The following is a 23299-nucleotide window of genomic DNA, read 5'->3' as shown; positions in this document are numbered from 1 at the left end:
GGTCTTGGACCTGATCAGAGACGGTTACAGAATAGAATTTGACGCCCCTGTAACAGACGTGTTTGTGGAGTCCTGATGCGGTTCTGCCGCCAATCGGGCGGTGGTAGAGGAGACTTTACAAGGTCTGATTCAGACCCCGGTACCTCCCGCCGAACACGGCTGCGGCCGCTACTCCATCTACTTTGTGGTGCCGCGAAATGGAGGGTCTTTTCGCCCTATTCTGAACTTAAAAGAATTAAACAAGTCCCTGAGAGTGCGGAATTTTCACATGGAAACCCTGCGCTCCGTCATTGCGGCGGTACAGCCAGGAGAGTTTCTCACGTCTCTGGACCTGAAAGAAGCTTACTTGCACATTCCAATTTGGCCCCCGCACCAGAAGTTTCTGAGGTTTGCGGTGATGGGAAAGCATTTCCAGTTCCGGGCCTTGCCTTTTGGCCTCGCCACAGCTCCCCGCACCTTTTCGAAGGTTATGGTGGTAGTAGCTGCCTTTCTAAGGCGAGAGCGTATTCGGGTTCACCCGTACCTGGACGACTGGCTCATTCGAGCAAACTCTGCTGCAGAGAGTCAGCATGTAACAGCCAGAGTGGTCTCAGTACTTCAATCTCTGGGCTGGGTCGTCAATTTGGCCGAAAGTCACCTGACCCCCCTCGCAGTCTCTAGAATATTTGGGGGCCAGGTTCGACACAGCCTCGGGGTATGTGTACCTACCCGAGCAAAGGCGGTGCAAACTTCAGAATCAGGTCAGTCTGCTTCTGAGGATGCCCGCGAGCTTGGGACATTGTCCAGCTGCTTGGATCGATGACGGCCACCATGGAACTGGTGCCCTGGGCGAGAGCGCACCTGAGACCTCTACAGTATGCTCTACTCCAAAGATGGTTTCCAGTATCTCAGGATTACCAATGCAGACTCTCTTGGCTCCCTGCGGCCCAACTCAGCATGGAGTGGTGGCTCAGACAGCATGCTGCGGCGAGGAATGCTGCTGGCGTTCCCCGATTGGTGCCTAGCTGTAACAGATGCCAGTCTGAAAGGCTGGGGCGCACATTGCAAAGGGAAGCATGCCCAGGGTCTATGGACGCCCGAGGAGTCGGAGTGGTCCATCAACCGCCTAGAGTTGAAAGCGGTGTTTCAGGCGCTTCTGGCCTTTCAAGTGACCCTGGAAGGATTGGCTGTCAGAGTGATACCGGACAACACGACAGCAGTGGCCTACATAAATCGACATGGCGGCACTTAGTGCAGAGCTCTAGCCGCGCAGGCCCAACAAATTTGCCACTGGGCCGAGCTGCATCTACTGTTTCTGTCGGCAGCTCACATTGCAGGTCAGAGCAATGTGCAAGCCGATTATCTAAGCAGGCATCAGATCGATCCAGCGGAGTGGGAACTTGCAGATGAAGTGTTTCTGCAGATATGTGCCAAGTGGGGCAAGCCCGTGATCGATCTAATGGCGACAAGCACCAATGCCAAAGTCCCGTGCTTCTTCAGCAGACGGAGAGATCCTCGCGTGGCGGGGTTGGATGCCTTGGCTCAACCCTGGCCTCCGGGCCTACTGTATGTGTTCCCTCCGTGGCCCTTGATAGGGCGAGTGCTCCTGCAGATTCGGCTGCATCCAGGAGAAGTGGTTCTCTTCGCCCCGGATTGGCCCAGGAGGCCTTGGTGTGCGGACCTCCGACAGATGCTCGTAGAGGATCCCCTTCAGTTACCTCTGGTTCCCAACCTGTTGTCACAGGGTCCAGTGACGATGGAGGACGCCGGCTGATTTGGTCTTATGGCCTGGCGATTGAGAGGGCGCAATTGAGAGGCAGAGGCTATTCCAATAAAGTAATTACCACTCTCCTGCAAGCCCGCAAGCGTTCCACTTCCGTGGCTTATGTCAGGATTTGGCGCCAGTTTGAAGTCTGGTGTGCTTCCAGAGAGATCACACCCCTGCGGGCTCCTGTCTCGCCAATTCTGGACTTTTTGCAGGATGGTGTACAAAAAGGCTTGGCCTATAATTCCCTGCGGGTGCAAGTGGCAGCGTTGGCCTCCCTGCGTGGCAAGGTTGAAGGCGTGTCTTTAGCTGCTCATCCGGATGTGGCACGGTTTCTTAGAGGGGTGCTTCGGCTCTGTCCTCCCGTGCGTGCACCTTGTCCAGCTTGGAACTTGGGGCTAGTGCTGAAGGCCCTTCAGGGTGCTCCCTTTGAACCACCTCGGCGTGCTTCAGAGAAAGATTTGACACTGAAGGCCGTCTTGTTAGTGGCCATTACTTCGGCGAGACGGGTGTTAGAGCTCCAGGCACTGTCCTGTAGAGACCCTTTTCTGCAGTTTTCAGAGTCCGGGGTCACGGTTCGGACCGTGCCTTCCTTCTTGCCTAAGGTGGTTTCAGCGTTTCACCTAAACCAACCTATTTTCTTGCCCTCCTTTGTCGAGGAGGAGTATCCAGAATCTTTTGGGCAATTGCACCTGTTGGACGTGCGCAGGACTCTGCTGCAGTATCTGTGAGTTACTAACTCTTTCAGGACCTCTGATCATCAGTTTGTTTTGCTATCAGGTCCTCACAGAGGGTCTCCAGCGTCTAAAGCCACTATTGCCCGCTGGCTTAAAGAATCTATCTTTTCAGCTTATTTGCTTGCCGGCCAGCCTCCACCTGATGCCTTTAAGGCGCATTCCACTAGAGGAATTTCCTCTTCTTGGGCTGAAACTGGAGCGCACACTCCAAGAGATTTGTAGTGCAGCAACATGGGCTTCTAAGCTCTCTCTTGCCCGACATTACAGGCTGGATGTGGCTGCCAGGAGGGACGCACATTTTGGAGCGCAAGTGCTGGCGCATGGTGTGGCTTGTTCCCACCCTATCTAGGGATTGCTTTGATACATCCCATCTGTAATGGCTGCATCTGCTTGATGACAAGGAAGGGAAAATTAGGTTCTTACCATGATAATTTTCTTTCCTTTAGTCATAGCAGATGCAGCCATGATCCCTCCCTGTCTGATGCTATCTGCTGTAAATCTATTTCAGGTTCTGTTCATGTTTCCTGGAGATTCTGTCCTTGGGAGAAAGTCGGAAAACAGTCTTCAGGATTCTTGTTCAATTAAAGGAGGATGACTTAATTCCCTCCAGTTTCATGTTTTGGAGGATGAGTTTATTCCCTCCAGTTATGTCTCAGTGGAGGATGAGTTTATGCCCTCCGGGAGGATGTTTCATTCCCTCCATTCTGAGTTAATGCCCTTTGTTGTAGGGCCATCGTTCGCTGTGAGGAAAGCTCATGTTATTCCCATTGCGGTTTGCCATACTGCTTTGGAAGCTTCAAATACTGAAGAGAGGCAGTGGAGCAAGCTGGTATGAGGCACTGAAAAGTGTGCTCTCTATCTCCCTCTGCTGGTTGATGGACACAACCCATCTGTAATGGCTGCATCTGCTATGACTAAAGGAAAGAAAATTATCACGGTAAGAACCTAATTTTCCCTTACAGAACAATACATATGCGCATATCCAGCACTTATTTGCATAGCTACTTTCCAGAAATTGCTCCCTTAATGAGGAGCATAGAGAGTACAACACTCATCTATCACTAGTGGAGTTTGAGATGCGGGTGGGTAGAGAAGAGCACACCTTGGGGGCAGTTCTTTGAAGGGTGGGAGCACCTATTCTATAATGGCTTTGGGTGCCCAGATTCTGTAATATCATACTAGCTTAACCTGGTATCAGCATGCCTTGCATGCCAGTAATTATACCAACCGTAGTCCTGAAGTACCTACAGGTGCCTAGATGTGGCAGAGACGCACATAATCTACAGTATTCTTTGTTACACAGATAAGTGGGAGTCCCACCCATTCTTCACACCCCTTTCCATTTACGCACTGTTACAGAATAGCACTTAGGCACCCTGCTAGCACTTTCCTGGGTGAGCATACACATAAGTGCTTATATTCTGTAAACTAAAGCACACAGGGTTCAAAGAAGAGCGACCAAAATGATAAAGGGGATGGAACCCCTCCCATATGAGGAAAGGCTAAAGAGATTAGGGCTCTTCAGCTTGGAAAAGAGACAGCTGAGGAGGGATATGACTGAGATCTACAAAATCCTGAGTGGAATAGAGCAGGTAAGTGAATTGATGTATATATATATTTTTTTTTACTCATTCAAAAAGTACAAAGACCAGGGGGCACTCAATGAAATTACATGGAAATACTTATAAAACAAATGAGGAAATATTTTTTCATTCAAAGTATAGTTAAGCTCTGGAACTCTCTTCCTCCATGAATTTGTGCAAACTTTTTTTTTTTTTTTTAAACACAAATACATTAACTGCTGTTACCACTTCCTCCAGCAAAGTCCATAGTCTTGTTATTGAGATAGACATGGGGGAAGCCACAGCTTGCCCTGGGATTGGTAGCATGGAATATTTGATACTATTTGGGTTTCTGCCAGGTACTTGTGACCTGGATTGGCCACTGTTTGAAGCAGGATGCTGGGCTGGATGAACCATTGGTCTGATCCATTATGGCTATTCTTATGTACATATGAGCACCCAGTTATGAGATTGTCCTTCACATGGTCATTAATGGTCTGATTTGAAGGCCTTTAGTTCCTTTCACAACCGCTTCTCAAGATCACAATCCTGCTTTTGCTGCTTGTCTAAGTTTCCCAAATAGCTGTTCAGCATTGCTTCTTGTCCTTCTACGAATGGGGCAAATCCATCCCATAATTTCTGGCAGACTGCAGCTTTAGGAAGCATGCATCTGTTTATTTATTGGGATCTATTAACAGCCTTTCCAAGGCAGTGTACAGCATGTACAGTTTAACATAAAACTTACAATTTTGTTAACAGCATAACAATAAAAATTACCAGATATAAACATAAATACAATAAATGAGGCAAACTTGAGAACAGCATATTAAAACCTAATAGGACTACCATGGAACAGCATAAAAAATATACACATTTAACAGCACTGAAATTCCAAACGGATATAATGCAATGTCAGCATAATCCTAATGAAACACCTAATAAGCACGCATTGGAACATTCAAATAACATGGGGATATGATGCTAATGATTTTGTACAATACAGCTTACAATGTAGCCAAGGGGCCAACTGCAGGTATATAGATGGGGACAAGATGGGTGGTACAGAGTTAGTTGGGATAAATAGATGGGTGGCTAAACTCAAGGCAAGTTCTTGTACAAACAAGATAGTTTGTGTAACAAGCTAGTCCAGGTGCAGAATGAGGGCCAGATGCACAAAGCTTGCTCGGCTATTGGTAGCATTGAATAATGATACTATTTGGGTTATAAACTAAACGTCTAAAGCAAACGTTTAAATAGCTAGTAATTCACAAAGGGGTTTTTCGTGGATCTATTGTGTGCTGTTAGCAGCCAACAAGAACTCCATGCAAATGCATTACAATGAGCTCATTAGTATTCTAATGAGTTCATTCGTAGTCTAATGTGTATTCCAGGGGGATGCACAGCTCCAAGCAGCCCAAATTTAATGATCAAATTTTATGGCTGCTCTGGAGCTGTCAGAGAGGAGAGAAGCATAAGCAGGAAGCTATAATGGCTGCCTGCTTGTACTTCCTACCTCTCACCTCTCGGTGCCCCCCCCCCCCCCCCCCACTTAACTTAAAAAAAAAAATTCCCTGCATCTTGCTTTCTTTACTTCCCTGGTGGTCCAGTGGATCACGGACCCCCCCCCCCCCAGTGACCCCAGAACCTTTTAAAAGCTTTTTCCCAGGATGGGGATCGGGTATGGGAAGGGGGTGTGTGTGTGCACACAGGGGAAGGGGTTCTGTCCACTGGACCACGATGAAAATTTAAAAAAGAAAAGTTTGTAGGGTTGCAGGGGGAGGAGGTTGTGGTCCACTGGAAAAAAAAAAAGACTGGGGTGGTTAGGGTCCATTGGACCTCCAGGGTAACTTAAAAAAAAAAAGTGGGGTTGGGGGGGGGGGGGGTCCAGTGCATCAGAACTGTCAAATGGCTCGAACTTGCAAATAGCGAGGAAGCACAAAGGGGAATCCATGCAGCTCATTTGCATGCGATCCCCTTTGTGAATCACCAGCGGTTAGCTAAATTTTAGCAAGGCAGCCGTATTTTACAGCTGCCTTTGTGCATCGGGGCCTGAATGTATAGTCAGTCACCCTATGCATTTAAAGGCTTGGGAGAAGAGCCAGGCTTTCGCTTGTTTCCTGAAATATAGAGGTAGCCTTGAATTAGACGTAGCCCCTCTGGGAGTAAATTCCATCTAATTCTAATGTTCATTTCCATCCTTGAGGCCCACAAAGGTCTGTATCTTGTTTTTATTTTTAATTTTAAGAATGAATCTTAATAAAATATTTTCATACGCTTTGATCCAACAACTTGTTTAGGGCTTCTTTTACAAAGCCATGCTAGCACGGCAAAGGAGAGGAAGCTTCCTCTTGCCGCACTGAGAGTCGGTAGTGTGGCTTTGTAAAAGAGGCCCTTAATTAGGCTATGTGGAGACTAAACCTCATTATGATGCTTGGGGGCCTGGAGGTGAGAGATTTTGACTATCACTCTTCAGTTTGCTTGACTGAGCACAGAATTTTAAATGTGCTGTGCTACAAAGTTGTGAGCAACAGAAAACTGGCAGAGCATTTCATCTCTCCTTGTTTTTCACCTTCCCAAATCTCTTTAGTTAGTTAGAACTGTTTAATAGCAGCACCGTAATTAGAATATTTGAAAAATTAGCAGTTTTTCTCTTTGGATTTTAACAGAGAACACACATGGATTTGCAGGTTATAACAAAAGGTTTTAAGTACTACGTTGATAGTGTAGTTGATTCCCGGTGAACAGGATCATCATAGGCATTAGCTGTGGGGAATTGTCCCATTTTAGAGATGTTTCAAATGTGCCTGACGAATTTGATCAAAAGTCTGAGACATACTGAGTGGGTGGGGGAGGTTTTAAGACATTTAATGTTCTTGGTTCAGGTTAACCAAATGTCCCTTTTTTGGTGGTCTAATCCCATTCATATCCATATTATTGGCTCTGTGCACTTTGTTGCATGTCAGCATATTGCACTTATGCGAATACCTTGTTATCCCTCAACTTGTGTTGCTAAGGTTCTGTGCTAAGACAGGGGCCCATTACCTCTTTGCAGCTTTGGTGTAGCCCTGTGATAGATGGCAGTTTACAAGGTTGTAGTCATGAACTGAATGATGCCTCTTCTCATTCGCATCCACATTTCCCCTCCTTCCTACAATTGAATGGTAATAGTTGTGTGTGCAATAAGTGTTTAGCACCTTGATGCTAGTTAGTGCATACATAGCACCATAGCCCCGACCTACATGCTAGATCTTGTGGACCTACCTCCCAGAAACACTAAAAGATGTGCCCGCACATTTCTTAATCTACACTTTCCCAACTGCAAAGGATTAAAATACAGACTAACACATGCATCTTTGTTAGTGGGTTTCTGTTGGTCTCTGTCTGATGCTAGAGTGTCTTTGTTTGGTGTTGTCAAGAGGACTGCAAGTGTAGAGAATGGAGGACTGTCTGGGATGAAGGGCCCTGGGCACAGGAAAGCAGGTATAAGTAGGAAGATCCTGAATTATCTGTAAGTAAATTGGTAACAGAACCCACATAGGAGGGAGTGATACTGGACATGGTATTTAAACATCCAGAGTATTGGATATCAACAATCCAGTGATCACTGGATAGTGTGGTTCACATTAGGTTCACAGATGGTGACTGCTTATTCAAAGGCAAGAGTTTTAAATTCCAGAAAAAACTAACTTTGTCAAATTACCTGGATGGAAGTATTTAGGGGAAATAGAAAAGCAGCGGTCAAAACTGAAAGAATTTTAAGGGCAACAAATAGTATTTAGGAACATGAATAAAGGTAAGAAGAAAGAGTCCTTGATGGTTTTCAAACTAACTGACTGAAAAGATAAGGAATCTTCTTATCAAGGATGGCAACAGCTTGGTCTAAATTACTTCCTTGTTATCTATCAACAGTGCTTTTTTTGTAGAAAAAAAGGTGCCGGTACTCATTATGGGCGGGGTCACCACATATGGCTCCACCCCTATGATAACCACACCCACATTAACCACACCCCCTACACCAGCCATGGCGCATATAAACAGACATCATTGAAAATATTATAGTACTATAGGAGAAAAAAGCGTGATTTTTTTTCATGATAAATAATCTCTGTAAGCTCTTACAGCTCCAGTATACCCAGTGCAAAATAAGACAGCCAATGTAAATTCTCAAATTGGACATATTACAAACACTAAAATGAAAATAAAATGATTTTTTTCTACCTTTGTTGTCTGGTGACTGTTTTTCTTTCCATATTGGTCCCAGTCTGTGATTCTGCTTTCCTTTGTTTTCGCTTAACTCTTCTGTGCCATTTGTCATTTTTGTCTCCTTTTTCTTTGCTTTCTTCAATATTTTTCAGGCTCTCTCTCTGTCCAGATTTAATTCATTCTTACTATCCATTCTTTAATTTCTTTCATCTACCTGTGGCTTTTCATCTTTTCCTCACCCTTGTTCTCCCCATGCCCCTTCCTCTTATTCTCCAGTCTTTCTCTATTCCCCTTTTCCATCCAGCAGCTCTGCTTTCTCTCCCCATCCTTCCAGTGTCTCCCCTATTTCTTTCTGCATTCTTCCATCCAGCGTCTTCCCTCTTTCTCTCCCCATCCTTCCATCTGTTTTCCCCCCTCTCTCTCCCCATCCTTCCATCTGTTTTCCCCCCTCTCTCTCCCCATCCTTCCATCTGTTTTCCCCCCTCTCTCTCCCCATCCTTCCCTCTGTTGGTTTCCCTCTCTCTCCCCAATCCTTCCCTCTGTTGGTTTCCCTCTTTCTCTCCCCAATCCTTCCCTCTGTTGGTTTCCCTCTTTCTCTCCCCAATCCTTCCCTCTGTTGGTTTCCCTCTTTCTTTCTCTCCCCAATCCTTCCCCCCCGCGACACTCCGGGCGAGTCCTGCACTTAGTTTTTTTTTTAAGACTCAGAACGTGCGAACGATGCAGCCGGCAGCGATTGAAAGAGGCTGTCTGGGCTGGCATCTGCGTTGGAGCTTCCCTCACCCTCTGCGAGTCCCGCCTTCGTTGTTACAACTTCCTGTTTCGCGGGACTCGCAAAGGGTGAGGGAAGCTCCGACGCAGACGCCAGCCCAGACAGCCTCTTTCAATCGCTGCCGGCTGCATCGTTCGCATGTTCTGAGTCTTAAAAAAAAAAAACAAGTGCAGGACTCGCCCGGAGTGTCGTGGGGGGGGGGCGGCGGCCAAAAAAAGGTGCCGGTACACCGTACCGTTGCGTACCGGCACAAAAAAAGCACTGTCTATCAACCAGTGCCAAGTAATTTTCTAGTCCAACTATTTAAATGGTGACTGTCTTATGCTTATGTTTATTGAAAAGCTTAGGTAGGGTAGGTGGAAACTTGGGGTGAGGCGGAGGGAACTAATGCCTCAAAGTCACCATTATTAACTTCCCCTTTTGTACTTCTACTGTAAGAAATAAAAAATCCAGCTTAAAAAAAATCATCTTGGGGAAGAGGGAGTTAACAATATGGGCTACCATTTAGGAGGTACCACCAACATGCTGTTTTAGCACAGGTCCCAATTTATTCAGTGAGGCCTAGTTACTAATAACTGGGGTTAGCAGTAAAATAGGTTTTAACAGCAGCCCATGTTGATAACGCCGCCCCCTTATTTCTTTAACATTCCCTTCTATAAAGCAAGCAAGCAAAAATAACCCAGCATACTGACAAGGAATATTAAAAAAAAAAAAAATCCCGTAAAAAAAAAAATTAGAAATGGGACAAGTCCTTGAACTCAAAGGAAGAAAACTACCTCTGTTTTTGTATTAAGCTCCTAAAACAGTTTCTATAGTGTGCCTTCTCATTAAAACTTTTCAAAACACAACACTTTGGCTGGGTGGAGTGGGGCGGGTTAGAGAGCGAGATTTTGTCATTGCTCAGCAATGACACCCACTGGTCAGATTGAGAATCCATTCTAATAGTCTTTAGATACCTATAGTTTTTCCCTAAAAAGGTGCATCCCTCAGACCCCTGAGAACCAAACATTTTATATAACTTGTAGAAGGCAGATATGGGATTCCTTTATCTCCAATTAAATTGGTTGATATAGTTGAGATGTGCAGAACAATTCACAAAAAAACATCCAGGTTAGAATATTTTTGTCCTAGTTTGACAAATTTTGGATGAAGCTGGATACCAGCCACAACCTCCCTCACTAGCTCATCCCCATTAACAGCAAAACCCTGTGGACAGAGGCTTCTTTCATGTGCAGGCCTCCACTGAAAAACATAGCAAACATTTATGGAATATGTGCTCTTATAAGGCAAAAATATAGATCCCTGTACCTGCTTTTTAATTGTCTACCCCAGGTTACATGCTCTCACTGGCAAGGCTTGGAGAGGAGTCTTCTTAGGGACTAGCCTGCTGTCAGTCTTGTGCCAGTGCGGCTACCATACCACAGTAGTGATAGCCAGTTTCGCTCTGCCCTCATTTCTGTGGTGTATTTGACTTTGTAAGAGCTGTCGAACAGGAGCCTCAGATCCAAGTCTACTGTACCACAACACCACAGCTAATTTTGTGGCCAGTACAGGATAAACTTCAAACAGAAGTATTCTCTGTTCAGAATGCTCCACTTAATATGAGCTCTAGGAGGCTGCCTGTAGCTTAATTTTCTGGGATTGAGCAGAGTTGATGGAAGGCATGGGTAGAACAGAGTTAAACAGTAACAGTGACATGCATTGCTGCTGCTCAGGCATTCATTTGCTTTTCAGACTGCAATAACCATCAAATAAAGGAAAACAGTTAAAAATGTGGACTGCTTTGGGAACACAGAGGTTGAAAATATTTCTTCTTATACTGTGTTGCTGGATAGGTTGTCCGTTGTCCTCTGAGGATATGAAGTGATCACACAGACTACCCTCCAAAAAAAGATCAGAGATAGAGACAAGGTAAACACCCCTTAAAAGAGTTTTCCTCAAGGCTGTTTTGGGACAAGTTTTCTGTTGGGAGGGGAATGAGCTCTGTAAAACACTTTCCCTGCAAAGGAGAAGAGAGCCTCGTAGAACTGACCAACCACAGAAGAAAGGGCTATTTTTTTCTTTGAATTTTTGGAGAAGGTTTACAGACAGACTGCGTGTTTGCTTGTCAGATATAAGACTGAAAACCCTACCACTTCTTGAACTGAACCAAAGGTTGCATGACTGCACTTTACTGTTGATTTGGCAAAATGACATTCAACCAGAAGTTGAAGTGCCTGATATGATGCTTCAGGGGCCCTTCTAGCACCGGAGCTGTGCGGATGCCTAGGGTACCAAATTCTGAAAGCACCTAAAAATTAGATCCTCTTTCCCGCCACCAGCCATTGCTTATGCCATCTGATTTGGGGAGAGATCCTCTACCCCTGTTCCTCTGCCTAAGGACATAGTACTCTTACATCTAGCACTGAGCCTTTGTGGGGCTCAATGCAGTGGATTGTTTTATTTATTTATTTATGGCATTTGTACTCCGTGTTATACTTTACATCAAACTTTTAAAGTAAATTATAGTAAGAGAACTATAATGAAAATACAACACAATAGTAGGTAAAAACATCCAAGCAGTAAGATGACTCATTTTGAAATAACAAATTAACTAAAATAATAACAATCACCAACAGTGGTGAGTAATTCACTAACCCCCCCCCCCCCTCCGTTTTCTAAGCTGCGCTAGCGGCTGCCGTGCACTAATGCCGACACAGCCTATTCACTTTGAATGGGCTGTTTTGGTATTGCTGTGCAGCTTAGTAAATGGGGGGGGGGGGGAGTAAAAATGTTTTCAACAATTTATGAAATTTCAAGTAGTCGGTATCATATCCGAGTGACTTTGGTAATGAATTCCATTTCCTAGCAGCTTGGTATGTGAAGCTTGCATCATGAATAGATCTGCAATGAAGATAACGTCTCTCAATGCCTGATGAGCATTATATAAAGGCAGTTGTAACAAGTATTGCATATAGTCAGGTAAAAGATAGGAAGACAAAGGGGATGTAATTTGTTTTATTTATTTATCTTATTTATACCCCACAGTTTCCCAACAGCGTCAGGCCCCTTATATCATACTGAAGTTTACTTTAGTTATTGGTAGAGTGAAGCATCCTTAACATACCCACACATGAGCACTTCTTTTGAGATTCAAATACATTTACTGCAAAGTATTTTTGTTGCTGTTTAGTGCTCTTGAATATGTAGAAATAACTTTCCACTTGTTCACCTTTAACTTAATTTTTATTGTGGGCCAAGTTCGTCTGTGCCTAGCTTCAAGGAGTCATGTGCCTTTCATCAGTTCAGTGAAGAAACAGCTCTGTTGCAAGCATATTTCCTACAGCTGATTGTTTAGCCCTTATCAGGTACAAAACTTACTGTGAGCCCTCTAGGAACAGAGAACCTGAATATAATACGTAAACTGCTTGTGTTGTACCACAGAAAGGCAGAATATCAAATGCATGACCCTTAGACGTAACCTTATCTCTTCAAATTTATTGAAGTGTTTGGTGTTCAGATGAAATACATTTCAGCCTTTGCTGAGGACGGAGCTGTGCTGTACATCATGTATGAAAGGGGGGGGCGTGGTGATGGGAGAGGAACAGATGCACTAAACGCTTTTTCCGGAAGACACCAAATGGGTGAAAACCCTCACTATACCTGACCTTGTATTATTCACATACTTTATACAGCAGTAAAGGCAGTTGGCTTGGACCAACCAGGCTATCAGATTTCCGATCTCTGTAGCTAGTGTGTACAGTTTGATGACATATATTTTACTGTAGGATAGCCTACACGTGTTAACCTGTTGTCTTGGATTGACATGTAGGTTTAATTTTAAGCATAGACCTAATATGTAAATTATACAACATTTCATGCTGCCTGTTCACTTGGTATGTATGGAACCAAGCTCACAAATTCTGAGCACTATCTTCCTTAATTTACTTCACAGTGAAGTGAGTGCTTCGTGGGGATTGAGATTTTTTTTGCTCTTTATGGCTTCCCCACATCCCTCACACCAGGCAGGTGCTTTCACTCACGTATTGCAGTATTCACTTTGTTAGTCTACTATCTGAATAATAGCCATAGGAGTAAAACTTGAGTAAAAGCTGGTGCATATAAGGAGATGAGGGAAATACAGTTTTCTGACTTTTTTTTTTTCCTCCCCTCTGTAGGTTCACCTCCCATTTGCTGTTGTTGGCAGCACAGAGGAAGTGAAGATCGGCAATAAGATGGCCAAGGCCAGGCAGTACCCATGGGGTGTTGTACAAGGTAAAGATCCACAGTGCTGTACTGTGTAGGCAGCATTCCCTTTGCCTTTTTTTTTATTAAATGGATGATGTCTTTCATTTGAGGAGAGAACAGGGTCAGGAGACTTTGTAGACCTTCCCTTTTTGACATCTGATTTCACATCAGTGCTATCCTGTTAAACTCTGCATTCTGAGCTTCTCTGTCTTTCTCTGAACCCCATTAAATGATCCTGGAAACCCAATCATTTTTCTGTGTTCATGATGCATGTCTTGCCTTGCCTAAATGTGCTCACGTCTTTGGGAGTAAGCAGAGCTCTATTTAACCTCACTAGTTTTGGTGGTCATTTTTCCCTTGGTGCCTCTGCTCAGTCATTCTTTTTGCAGAACTATAAAGAATGCTAAACTAGCAGCATTTCTCTTGCTGGCTTACTTGTATGAACATTAAACAAAAGGGTTTAATCAGCTTTTTTACTTTGCTGAGTAATAGCCTCAGTTGTCAAGGGTTCAACCTTAGGGGCCCTTTTACAAAGTGGCGGTAAGCCCAACATGGGCTTACCACACGTTAACCTGGAGCTACTGCCGGCCAAACGCTGACACTTGTGGTACTTCCAGCCCCAGCGCGCACACCATTTCACGCACTAGGGAAAATCAGCCAGTATTTTTTTTTAGCATGGTGCTAACCCGGCGATAATAAGGCAGTGTTGCGCGCTACCCAGTTACCGCCAGGTTAGCATGGGAGCCCTTACAGCCACCTCAATGGGTGGTGGTAAAGGCTCAACGGCCCCCCCTCCGCTAGCACAGTGTCCTTTTTACTGTAACTTAGGAAAGGGACCCCTTAGTTATAGACATACACACAAAAATCCATATTGCAATTATATAAAAGCAAATTCTGTATTTATTCAGCGTATGCTCTGTCTGAGGAGACTAATTCCATGGGCTTATTTGGACACCTCAACTAGTTTATATTTATTTTCCATGGTTGTTGTCCACCCTCAAATCTTTGGCCTACGTTTGCACTTAAGCTCCATTCTCCCATTAACTGTGGGTGGTGCTATCTCTGCTATCTGCTTCTGGGACTGAAGAAAGTGGTAGTAACAACGCAGGACAGTCATTTTGGCCCTATACAGAATGCAGTCACTGCAGTGCAAGGAAGACATGTTCTTAAAGGCTTTCAGTACTGAGAAAGAGACTTTGAAGAACTTTGCCAGAGAAATACTGACATTGCTGATAGCTTATGCACACATCAGAAGAGGTTTCTGGTGCTAAACACTAGGCAGCTACATTGAAGTTCCTACACTTAAATAACACTGCTGTCTGTATAGTATAATGCAGAATGTATAAGCTATGCAGCTAGATCAACCATTGAGTCAGATTTAAAGCTTGATACTATCTGTATAATTTAAAAAAAAAATAATACGGATTGGCCTAGAAAACTGAAGGAGATATGGCGTTTATGGTAATAAGATTTATAACTTGTTTTATAGAACCCGTTTTCCTTCCAAATAAAGGACTGACCAAACTAGCAATGCTGACACTAAGCATTACTCTGTCTATTTAAGGAGAATATGGTAGATTTAATTAAGTTTATTAAACCTTTCTATTGCAAAATACAGAACACTCATGTTCCAATATTAAAATTTCAACTAAAATTATCCCATAATTTATATGCTGCTGTTAATCTGTCTGAACATTGCAAGAATCTTGAATTCTGTTGCAAGCAATCCCTTCATATTTGATTATGGGCCTTACCAAAAAAGCAGCCAAGATGAGCTATAACTAATATAGATAGGCCTTCAAGATTAAATTTAAAAAAAAAATCTGAGCTCCTAATAGTAAACTCCTAATTTTTCTGCTAAAAATTCACCTAACATTAGCTCAAAAGTTATTCCCCTGATTTAGGCATGCCATTCATATTTGATTTGAGCCTAATTTAGGGGCCCTTTTACTAAGCTGTGACAAAAAGTGGCCTTAGCACACGCTTGTGCAAGTTTTTCCTGCACACTTTGGCCATTTTTGCTGCAGTTGTAAAATGGCCGATTTTTCCAATTTTTGTATTAATGACCATGCACTAATGTTGCCATTAGTACATACACAAAAAGCGAGTACTACTCGCTTTTTGTGTGGTACCATTGAGGTTGTTTGAAGAGAGTTTTCCCCCTTTTGGTTGTACGTTACTTAGGTATACGCCATTAGTACATAGCCATAAAAAAATTACCATATGAGGTCTTACCATCACCCATTTTAAAAGTGGTAAGAGTTCACGCAGTGATCCTGTGTTAATCAGCAAGCAGTGATGTAGCTGTGCTAATTAGCGCAGGAACAGCCCCTGACACCCCCCTCCCAAATAGCGCATAGAGCAGGATGCCTGGGCACATCTCGCAGTATACCATCTTAAGCTGCAGTAGGCAGCTTAGTAAAAGGGCCCCTCAAGGTATCAATGCTCAAAAATAACACCAGTGCTGAGAAGGGGATTGTGCACCAAATCCTGTAATGGTTTCAGCACAGGTGCTGAAATCATTAGCACAAACTACATTAAAATGCATTTAAATTCATGTTAATGCAGTCATTATTCAGCTGGCAGCCATGCTTAAAAAAAAAATGTAAAAGTTTCTTAAGCGTGTCTAGGGGGGGAAATTTGCAGCAGCAATAGGGTTGGTTGAGAGGAGAGATATTTACCGGCACCAATTCTCTCTCTCTCCACCCCAACTACCCTGCTGTATTGTCCCCACCAAAAATACCCTTGTCTAATGCCCCCCCCACCCCCACACAACCTGACCCAAGCCGTTTTGAGCATCGGTCCCCCTTTCCCCAATATAAAAAGGAAAATTTGCCCTGGTGGTCCAGGAACCCTCCTGTTCCCCTCCTTTCCTGTAGTCAAAGTCTCTGGTGGTCCAGTGGCACCCCCGCCTAGGCAAGACTAGGCCTAGGCTGGTATGGCCCCTCCCCCTGTCACTTGGCCTGGTGGTCTAGTGGAAGCCCTCCCCTCAAGGCCCCATATCTTGTAGAAGGCAGGAGCAATGCCCACTTGCTTCTGTTTCTCCAGGCATCTTCAATTACAGTGCCTTGCCCTACATGTGCAGCCTCTACGTCTCAAACTTCACTGGCTACCAGTAAAAGAACGAATAGCTTTCAAGATCTGCACAGTAACACACAAAATAATTTATGGATTAGCTCCAGAATATATGATTCCTTTAATAGATCTCCCGCCAAGAAATGCCATCAAAACAGCTCGCTCCTATCTCCAACTACATTATCCATCTTGTAGAGGTGTCAAATACAAGCTTTTTTGCCTCTTCTTTTCACTACTCCAGACCGAACACTTGGAATGCTCTACCATTGCACTTAAAATCATAAGCTGATCACCATCTTTTCAAGAAGTTGCTGAAAATGTTCCTTTTTGAAAAAACATACTCCATTAGTAACTCTGCTGTTTAGTCATCCTAATTGTTGTTAACGTTGTATCCTTATTCTTCTGTAAAATTCATGTATTGTACTTCTCTTTTATAATTCATGTAAGCCACATTGTGCCTGCATTTGTGGGAAAATGTGGGGTAGAAATGAACCATAAATAAATAAATGATGCATCCTTGGATGCACTGGACAGGGCCTATCTACCATATAAGGAGTGTCCCTTATATAGTAGTTAGGCCCTGCCCAGTGCATTCCAGGATGCACCACACAGGGTGGTGGGCTGAAATAATAGCCAAGCCACAGTATTTTGTACTGTCTGCAGTTTAACAGCAACTTAGTGTTACCAGCATAAAACAGATTGCAATAATCCAATTGTGAGAGCAGTAAACTCTTAACCACTAATTGAAAAACCTGAGAATCCAACAAACTTCTAATTCTGCACAGTTTTCTCAATAAGAAAAAATATTTTTAATTATAGAAGAAATATGTAACTCTGGTGTAAGTTGGCAATTAATACTCCTAAATTTTTTAAGTTGAGATTTGAATTTAAATTTTAGGCCGTCTGCTTGAAGAAGAGTAGCATTCCAAATATGATCAACTCTCCAAATTTGACCATCTCTCAATTTGTCGTATACAGTTTGCAATACTAGACGAGGTATCAGTAGGCATGTTACCCACATGTAACAATATATTTGTCATATACAAACCTTGTGACCAGCTGATGAGAGCATATAACCCAGGGAACTGGTCAGCACATTAAACATAGTGGGAAATAAAGGAAATCCCTGCGGGACTCCACAGGATGGCTTCCAAGAAGATGAGAGACTTCTGAAATCTTACTGTATATGATTTTTGATGTAAGAAACCCACAAACCATCTCAAAACATTACCCTCTACCCTGATAGAACTTAATATTGACGGCACGAGGTAGTGGTCCACCAGATCAAAGGCACACTATTTTTTTTTTAATAATTTTTTTCAGGCGGGGACATGCCATGGCCTGGGAATAGGAGTTTGTGTTATTCAGCTAGCATATTCTGGTGAGTGCATGCTAACTGGTTAATGCAGACTTAACAAGGGAGCACTTAGCACATCCTAAATAAGAGGCGGTAAATTTAGCGCAAGACCTGAAAAAAAAAATTTTTTTAAAGCCCTAAATACTGTCGTGAAAAATCTGGACTTAAAAGTCTTGTGTTAAAATGCATCAGGCCAAGATCTTAATGCATTTCAGTAAAAGGGCCCGTTTAGATATTGGCTTTAATATGTGTTCATTTACATTTCTTTGAAGGGGGTGAACAAACGTAGATAAAGGTGAGCCAGTCGATTTATTGTGTATCTGGATTTTCAAAAGGAATTTCACAAAGTACCTCATGAAAGACTCCAGAGGAAATTGGAGAGTCATGGGATAGGCTGGCATCAAGACCCCCTGCTACTAAAGAAAATACATTCTCTCACTTGGATGCCTAGCCTTCAATTTTTCCCCTCTTGCTTATTGAAAGCAAGTGATTCTCCTGCTTATCTGATGCAAAACGAATTATCCCACTTAAGCTGTGAAAAATAACACCTCCCCTGGACCCCCAGAAAATTTATAATCCTATGCCAGTAGGAAGTGGCAGCCTTACTTAGTACCATCCTAGCATGCAGTGATATGGCCCTGTCTTGTAGGGGTGCCTCATCTCGTAAGAGTGTAAGGCTATCTTCACCAACCAGCTTAATATTAGAGACTTCTTGAGGGGTCCTCAGGTACTGTTTTTTTTTTTTTTTTATTACATCTAGGGTAACAGGGATTATAGATGAGTCTGTTTTACACCATTGAGTGGATGAGGGGAAACAGAATGGAGGACCTATTTTAAAAATTTTATTTCCCCACAAGGTGCTTTTAAATTTAACTTCTGCGTAGGAACCCTACTGCAACCTAACAAATGAGGTTATTAAACAGGTATATTGTGTGCTAACATATTCTTATTCATTAACATTTCACATGCTGGCATATTAGCCATTTGGGGGCATTTGGAAATAGCACACTTGTTAATTAAGGTGCTTAGAAAGTGAAATTTAGATTGTGTAGCCTTTCTAATGAACACTTTACTGCATCTATCCCATAGGTACAATGTGATGACAGAAAATTAATCATGTCTTTGCTTTCTCCAGATCATAAAACTTCATCTTCATCCCCCCTCTCTCTCTCTCTCTCTCTCTCTCTCGGAAAAATGGTGGCTCCTGTTCCTTTCTTTGCACTCAACAAGTATTCATTTATATGTAAAATAAACAAAACCTAAACAGCCTTCCCCCCCACACATATGCACATTTTATTGCTTGGATTTTACCATCAAATTTTGCTCTTGCTTCCCTTATTAATATTGGTTTTGAGTTTGACTTAGTTTAGTTTCACTGTTACTACATGTATATGATGATAGGGCCATCTCCCGTGGTGTACGTATGTAGCCCCTTAGGAGTTCTGGAATACACGCTGAGCAGGTTATGTCACCATCCTGACCACTGAAGAGAAAATGTGTGCTTCCAACTGGCAGGAAACACAAGGGAGGCTTCTAAGAAGTGGCTCCTTTTTCTCCTGCTCAGATTCTGCTTGTCTAACTTTGTAGCTGAGCCTTATCATAACAGGCAGAACTAACATAGTAACATAGTAGATGATGGCAGAAAAAGACCTGCATGGTCCATCCAGTCTGACCAACAAGATAAACTCATATGTGCTACTTTTTGTGTAACCACAGTACTGTCTCTCTCTCTCTCTCTTTTCACAGTGGAAAATGAAACCCACTGTGACTTCGTGAAACTTAGGGAAATGTTGATCAGGGTGAACATGGAGGATCTGAGGGAACAGACTCACACCCGCCATTATGAGCTGTACAGGCGTTGTAAACTGGAAGAAATGGGATTCAAAGACACGGACCCAGATAGCAAACCATTCAGGTACAAAATGTTTGTTTATTTTTATAAAGAATTCTCTGTCACTATGTTTGCTTTTGTACATGCAAGGAAGATGTTCACTGAAGAAGCCAGAGAGTCACAAAAAACTTGAATGTTTAAAGAGCCTGAACAACTTTGTATGTTAAATTCTTAAGTGCTCATATGTTCAGTGGCCTTTTTTTCTTTGTGAGCACAAATTTGAAAATACTCGTTTGAAAAGAAGGTTGTGGTTTGTTTCAGTGACAAGTGAATTGACAGAACACTAATAGCACACCACCCTTTTACATTACATTCCATTGCTCTGTGATCCCATTTGTAATACCAGTGGTGACATGACAGATTCAAACTCCATGCTAACCAGGTTCACTCACGGGCAGTGTCTCCATAGTTTTGCACATAAGACAGTAATGAATCTCACTTCTAAGCCCAGGCTATGATCTCAGTATCACATTTACTCTTAGTGCTGATACAATGCAAATACTATGGTGAAAGAGAGCTTCCTTCTGGAGTTTGAGATCTAACATCTATCGGCAACTTATCAAGATGTGCTTGAAATTTCCTCTTAATTGAGCCTGTGGCACCCAATATAGTGGGAAATATTTCTGTATCTTTCAGCCACATTTTCTTAATTTGTTTCTTGTCCACATTTCCGTGGACAAGAGATAAATTAAACAGTAATTGTGAAAGCAGCAAGCACTTTGGGACTCTGTATGGCATATCTACTGCAGTTGATGTGTTCAAACTTTCATGCACTGCTCTGGGCTCAGAAAAAGCTGGTCCTGGCAGAGGGAGTGAGTGATAGGGGTGACAAATGAATTGAACAGGCCTCAAATTTTAGCAGTTTTGAAGGAACTGGGGCTACTTTTTGCTGGTGCCTGCCTCTGGTCCCTGGAGCTTCAGTTTGGAACTTATCAGATACAGAAGAAAAATGTAATTTCTCAAATTATTATATAGGTCACCTCAGCTGCTACAGCATTTAGAGAGATCTTTTTTTTTTTTTTTAAATATCTGAGCTGCTCAGTTCCCTTTCGCCCAGCCCATAACCCACCCCATTTCCTGCTTTTCTTACATAGATTGTTTTTGGGGCACCGACTCAACCTCTCTCAGATTTACCTGAGAGATTCCAGTGTTGAACCTTCAACTTTTCTTCACTACCTTTTAGATTGTAAAACCTTATTCCTGCCTCTCCCCACACACTAATTTGGTCTGTAATTTATTCATCAGACTGTAAGCTCTACAGAGCAGGAACTGATTCTTTTATATGAAGCTATACAGTGCCATTTATACCTTGCAGCATATTGTTTATCTTTAAATTACTACCCCAGTTGCTGCAGTATGAAACAGTAGCAACATCACTGCCTTCTCATTTTAATGTAACCATCGTTAAACATGGCCTAAGGTTCCTTGACAATATGCCATGAATTCTTTCTTTTGATGCTGCAGAGAAAAACTCACTTTATTACAGAATACTAGCACCAGTTAAACTTTAGATTGTGCAGGCATATTAAACACTATACAGTATACAAATTACTTAAATCGTTTTATACCTCGAATATCAAACTGGAAAGCAGTAGTGTTAAGGTCAGTGGCAGAAAATGATGCTAGATCATTTTGCTTCCAAGCTCCTGGTTTGACATGGAACTGGGCCAACCCATTTCCCTGCAAAGCATCTGAAGAATTTCCATTCCTTCCTGTGCAGTTGAGGCCACATCTGATAATGTGAGGGAGGGGGTGGAAGGGAAATGAGATGAATACTGGTCATGTGTGCAATATATGAATTTTTTAGAGCATGGGTTTTCAAATTTACCTCTCCGTGCCCTCCCTCCCAATTGCCATTCCTCCAAATTTTATTTTTGCTCTTAAAAACTAGGAAGGTGACTACTGCCAGAGCATCTAAGGATTGGGTGGGGGAGGAAAGCATCCTGCTCTCTGCCATCTGTCCTGATCTTACTCTTGTTTATATTTGTCTGATGGGAGAACTTAGTATCCTGTGAATCTCCAAACCAGACTGGGAACTGGCATCAAAAACATTTACTATAGCCAAGTATAGCTCTGAAGGAACACCACTTCAAATGAACTGACTATTTTTACACGGGGAGGGGGAATTTGGATTTACCTCACCTCTCTCTCAGAGCTCAAGGTGACTTACATTCAGGTACAGACAGTGTGTTTTTTCTAGCAAAAAAGGTGCCGGTACTCAAATACCAGGCCACCCTTCAGGAGTGGGGTGATGACTGAGGGACCCACCCCACAACAGCCAGGCCCCCTGTAACCAGTCACAGAATCTATGACAAGGCAGAATTGATGTGTAGAGCCTGAGCTCTTTCATTTTAAAACTTGGGGTTAATGGGTTAATTTTAGCAGACAGTGGAAAAGGTGCCGGTATTCAGTACCCCCTCAGAAAAAGCCCATTAGTGTTTGCCTTGTCCCAGAGGGTTTACAACTAAAGTATTTACCTGAAGCAATGGAGAATTAAGTGACTTACCCAAGGTCACAAGGATCTGCAGTTCAGGTTTATTTACATTTTCCATACCACTGTAGGAAATACTATCTCGGTGGTTCGAAGTAAAATAAATATAATTATACAAAGTAAATTATTAGAAATAAAGAGGAAGACAAAGAGAAATATGTTAAATAAGAGTTATATAAAAGCAAAGATCCAGAGCCATGAGTATCTCCAACAGAAGCTCTCCCTCTAAAGTGTACCTGCTTGATCTCTATACATATCCTGTGTTTTTAATCCACTTTTGAAACATTGGAAATAGAGGTTTGCATGGGTACAGAAATTTCTCTCCCCCCCTCCACCAATCCCCATTGGAATCTATCCCATCTCTAACCATACCCGCTAAGATCCATTCTATTTCCACCCATACTGGCACATTACTTCCAACACTAGGGCTCCTTTTACAAAGCTGCAGTACTATTAGTGGTACGCTGAATGCGAAGAAGCCCAAGGGAATAAATGGACTTTGCATTTATCGTGCAGCATAGCTTTATAAAAAGAGCCCTAAGGATGCAAAGAAGAAGAAAAGAGATGGAGAATTTATTTTTAGAGCTGATTTAATTATTTTCAAAGGGTCAAACCATTTCAGATTAATCTCTTTTGTTTGTTTTTTTTGTTACATTTGTACCCTGCGCTTTCCCACTCATGGCAGGCTCAATGTGGCTTACATAGGGCAATGGAGGGTTAAGTGACTTGCCCAGAGTCACAAGGAGCTGCCTGTGCCTGAAGTGGGAATCGAACTCAGTTCCTCAGTTCCCCAGGACCACTAGGCCACTCCTCCACTGATACACAGTAATCCAAAGAGTTTAAAGTCAGTGCTTCATCAAGAGAGAAAGTTATGCAATATTCGCATTGGTATTGAGTATAGTATGTTTTACAGAGGGTATAACTAGAAAGTTTTATTGTGAGGATCAGTGCCCTTCAAGGAGAATATATTAGAGAGGCACATGTGAACAGTGAACTTTTTGGACCTTTTTACTAAGCCGCGATAGGCTGTACGCGCATGCAACTCGCACCAAAATAAAACTATCACCAGGCCAGCGCACCCTCCTGGCTTTAATTTCAGATTCAGTGCGTGCCCATAACGTCTGGATTATTTATTTACTTCTACATGCACCAGTTCCGGCGGTAATTGGCACTTGACATGTGCCATCCGGTCACTGCGTGTAGCACGTGAGCCTTTTACCGCTAGATCAATGGGTGGCATTAA

At 42.9% G+C, this 23299-nt stretch overlaps 1 protein-coding gene across 6 annotated transcripts in view; it reads left to right on the top strand.

The window, feature by feature from the left end:
* Nucleotides 1-23299, top strand: part of SEPTIN11 (septin 11) — a gene marked incomplete at its 5' end in the record, with an annotated part of 103225 nt that overhangs the window by 40389 nt on the left and 39537 nt on the right. For all 6 annotated transcript variants that reach the window (XM_030190574.1, XM_030190572.1, XM_030190573.1 and 3 more), the window contains 2 exon segments: nucleotides 13173-13269; nucleotides 19421-19589. In XM_030190574.1, coding sequence (XP_030046434.1) covers nucleotides 13173-13269; nucleotides 19421-19589 — 266 coding nt within the window.

Source organism: Microcaecilia unicolor, chromosome 2 (genome assembly GCF_901765095.1).
Source record: "Microcaecilia unicolor chromosome 2, aMicUni1.1, whole genome shotgun sequence".
Classification (NCBI taxonomy): Eukaryota; Metazoa; Chordata; class Amphibia; order Gymnophiona; family Siphonopidae; genus Microcaecilia; species Microcaecilia unicolor.
Note: the sequence above shows the minus strand (reverse complement) of the source record. Positions and strands in the feature narration are given on the sequence as shown.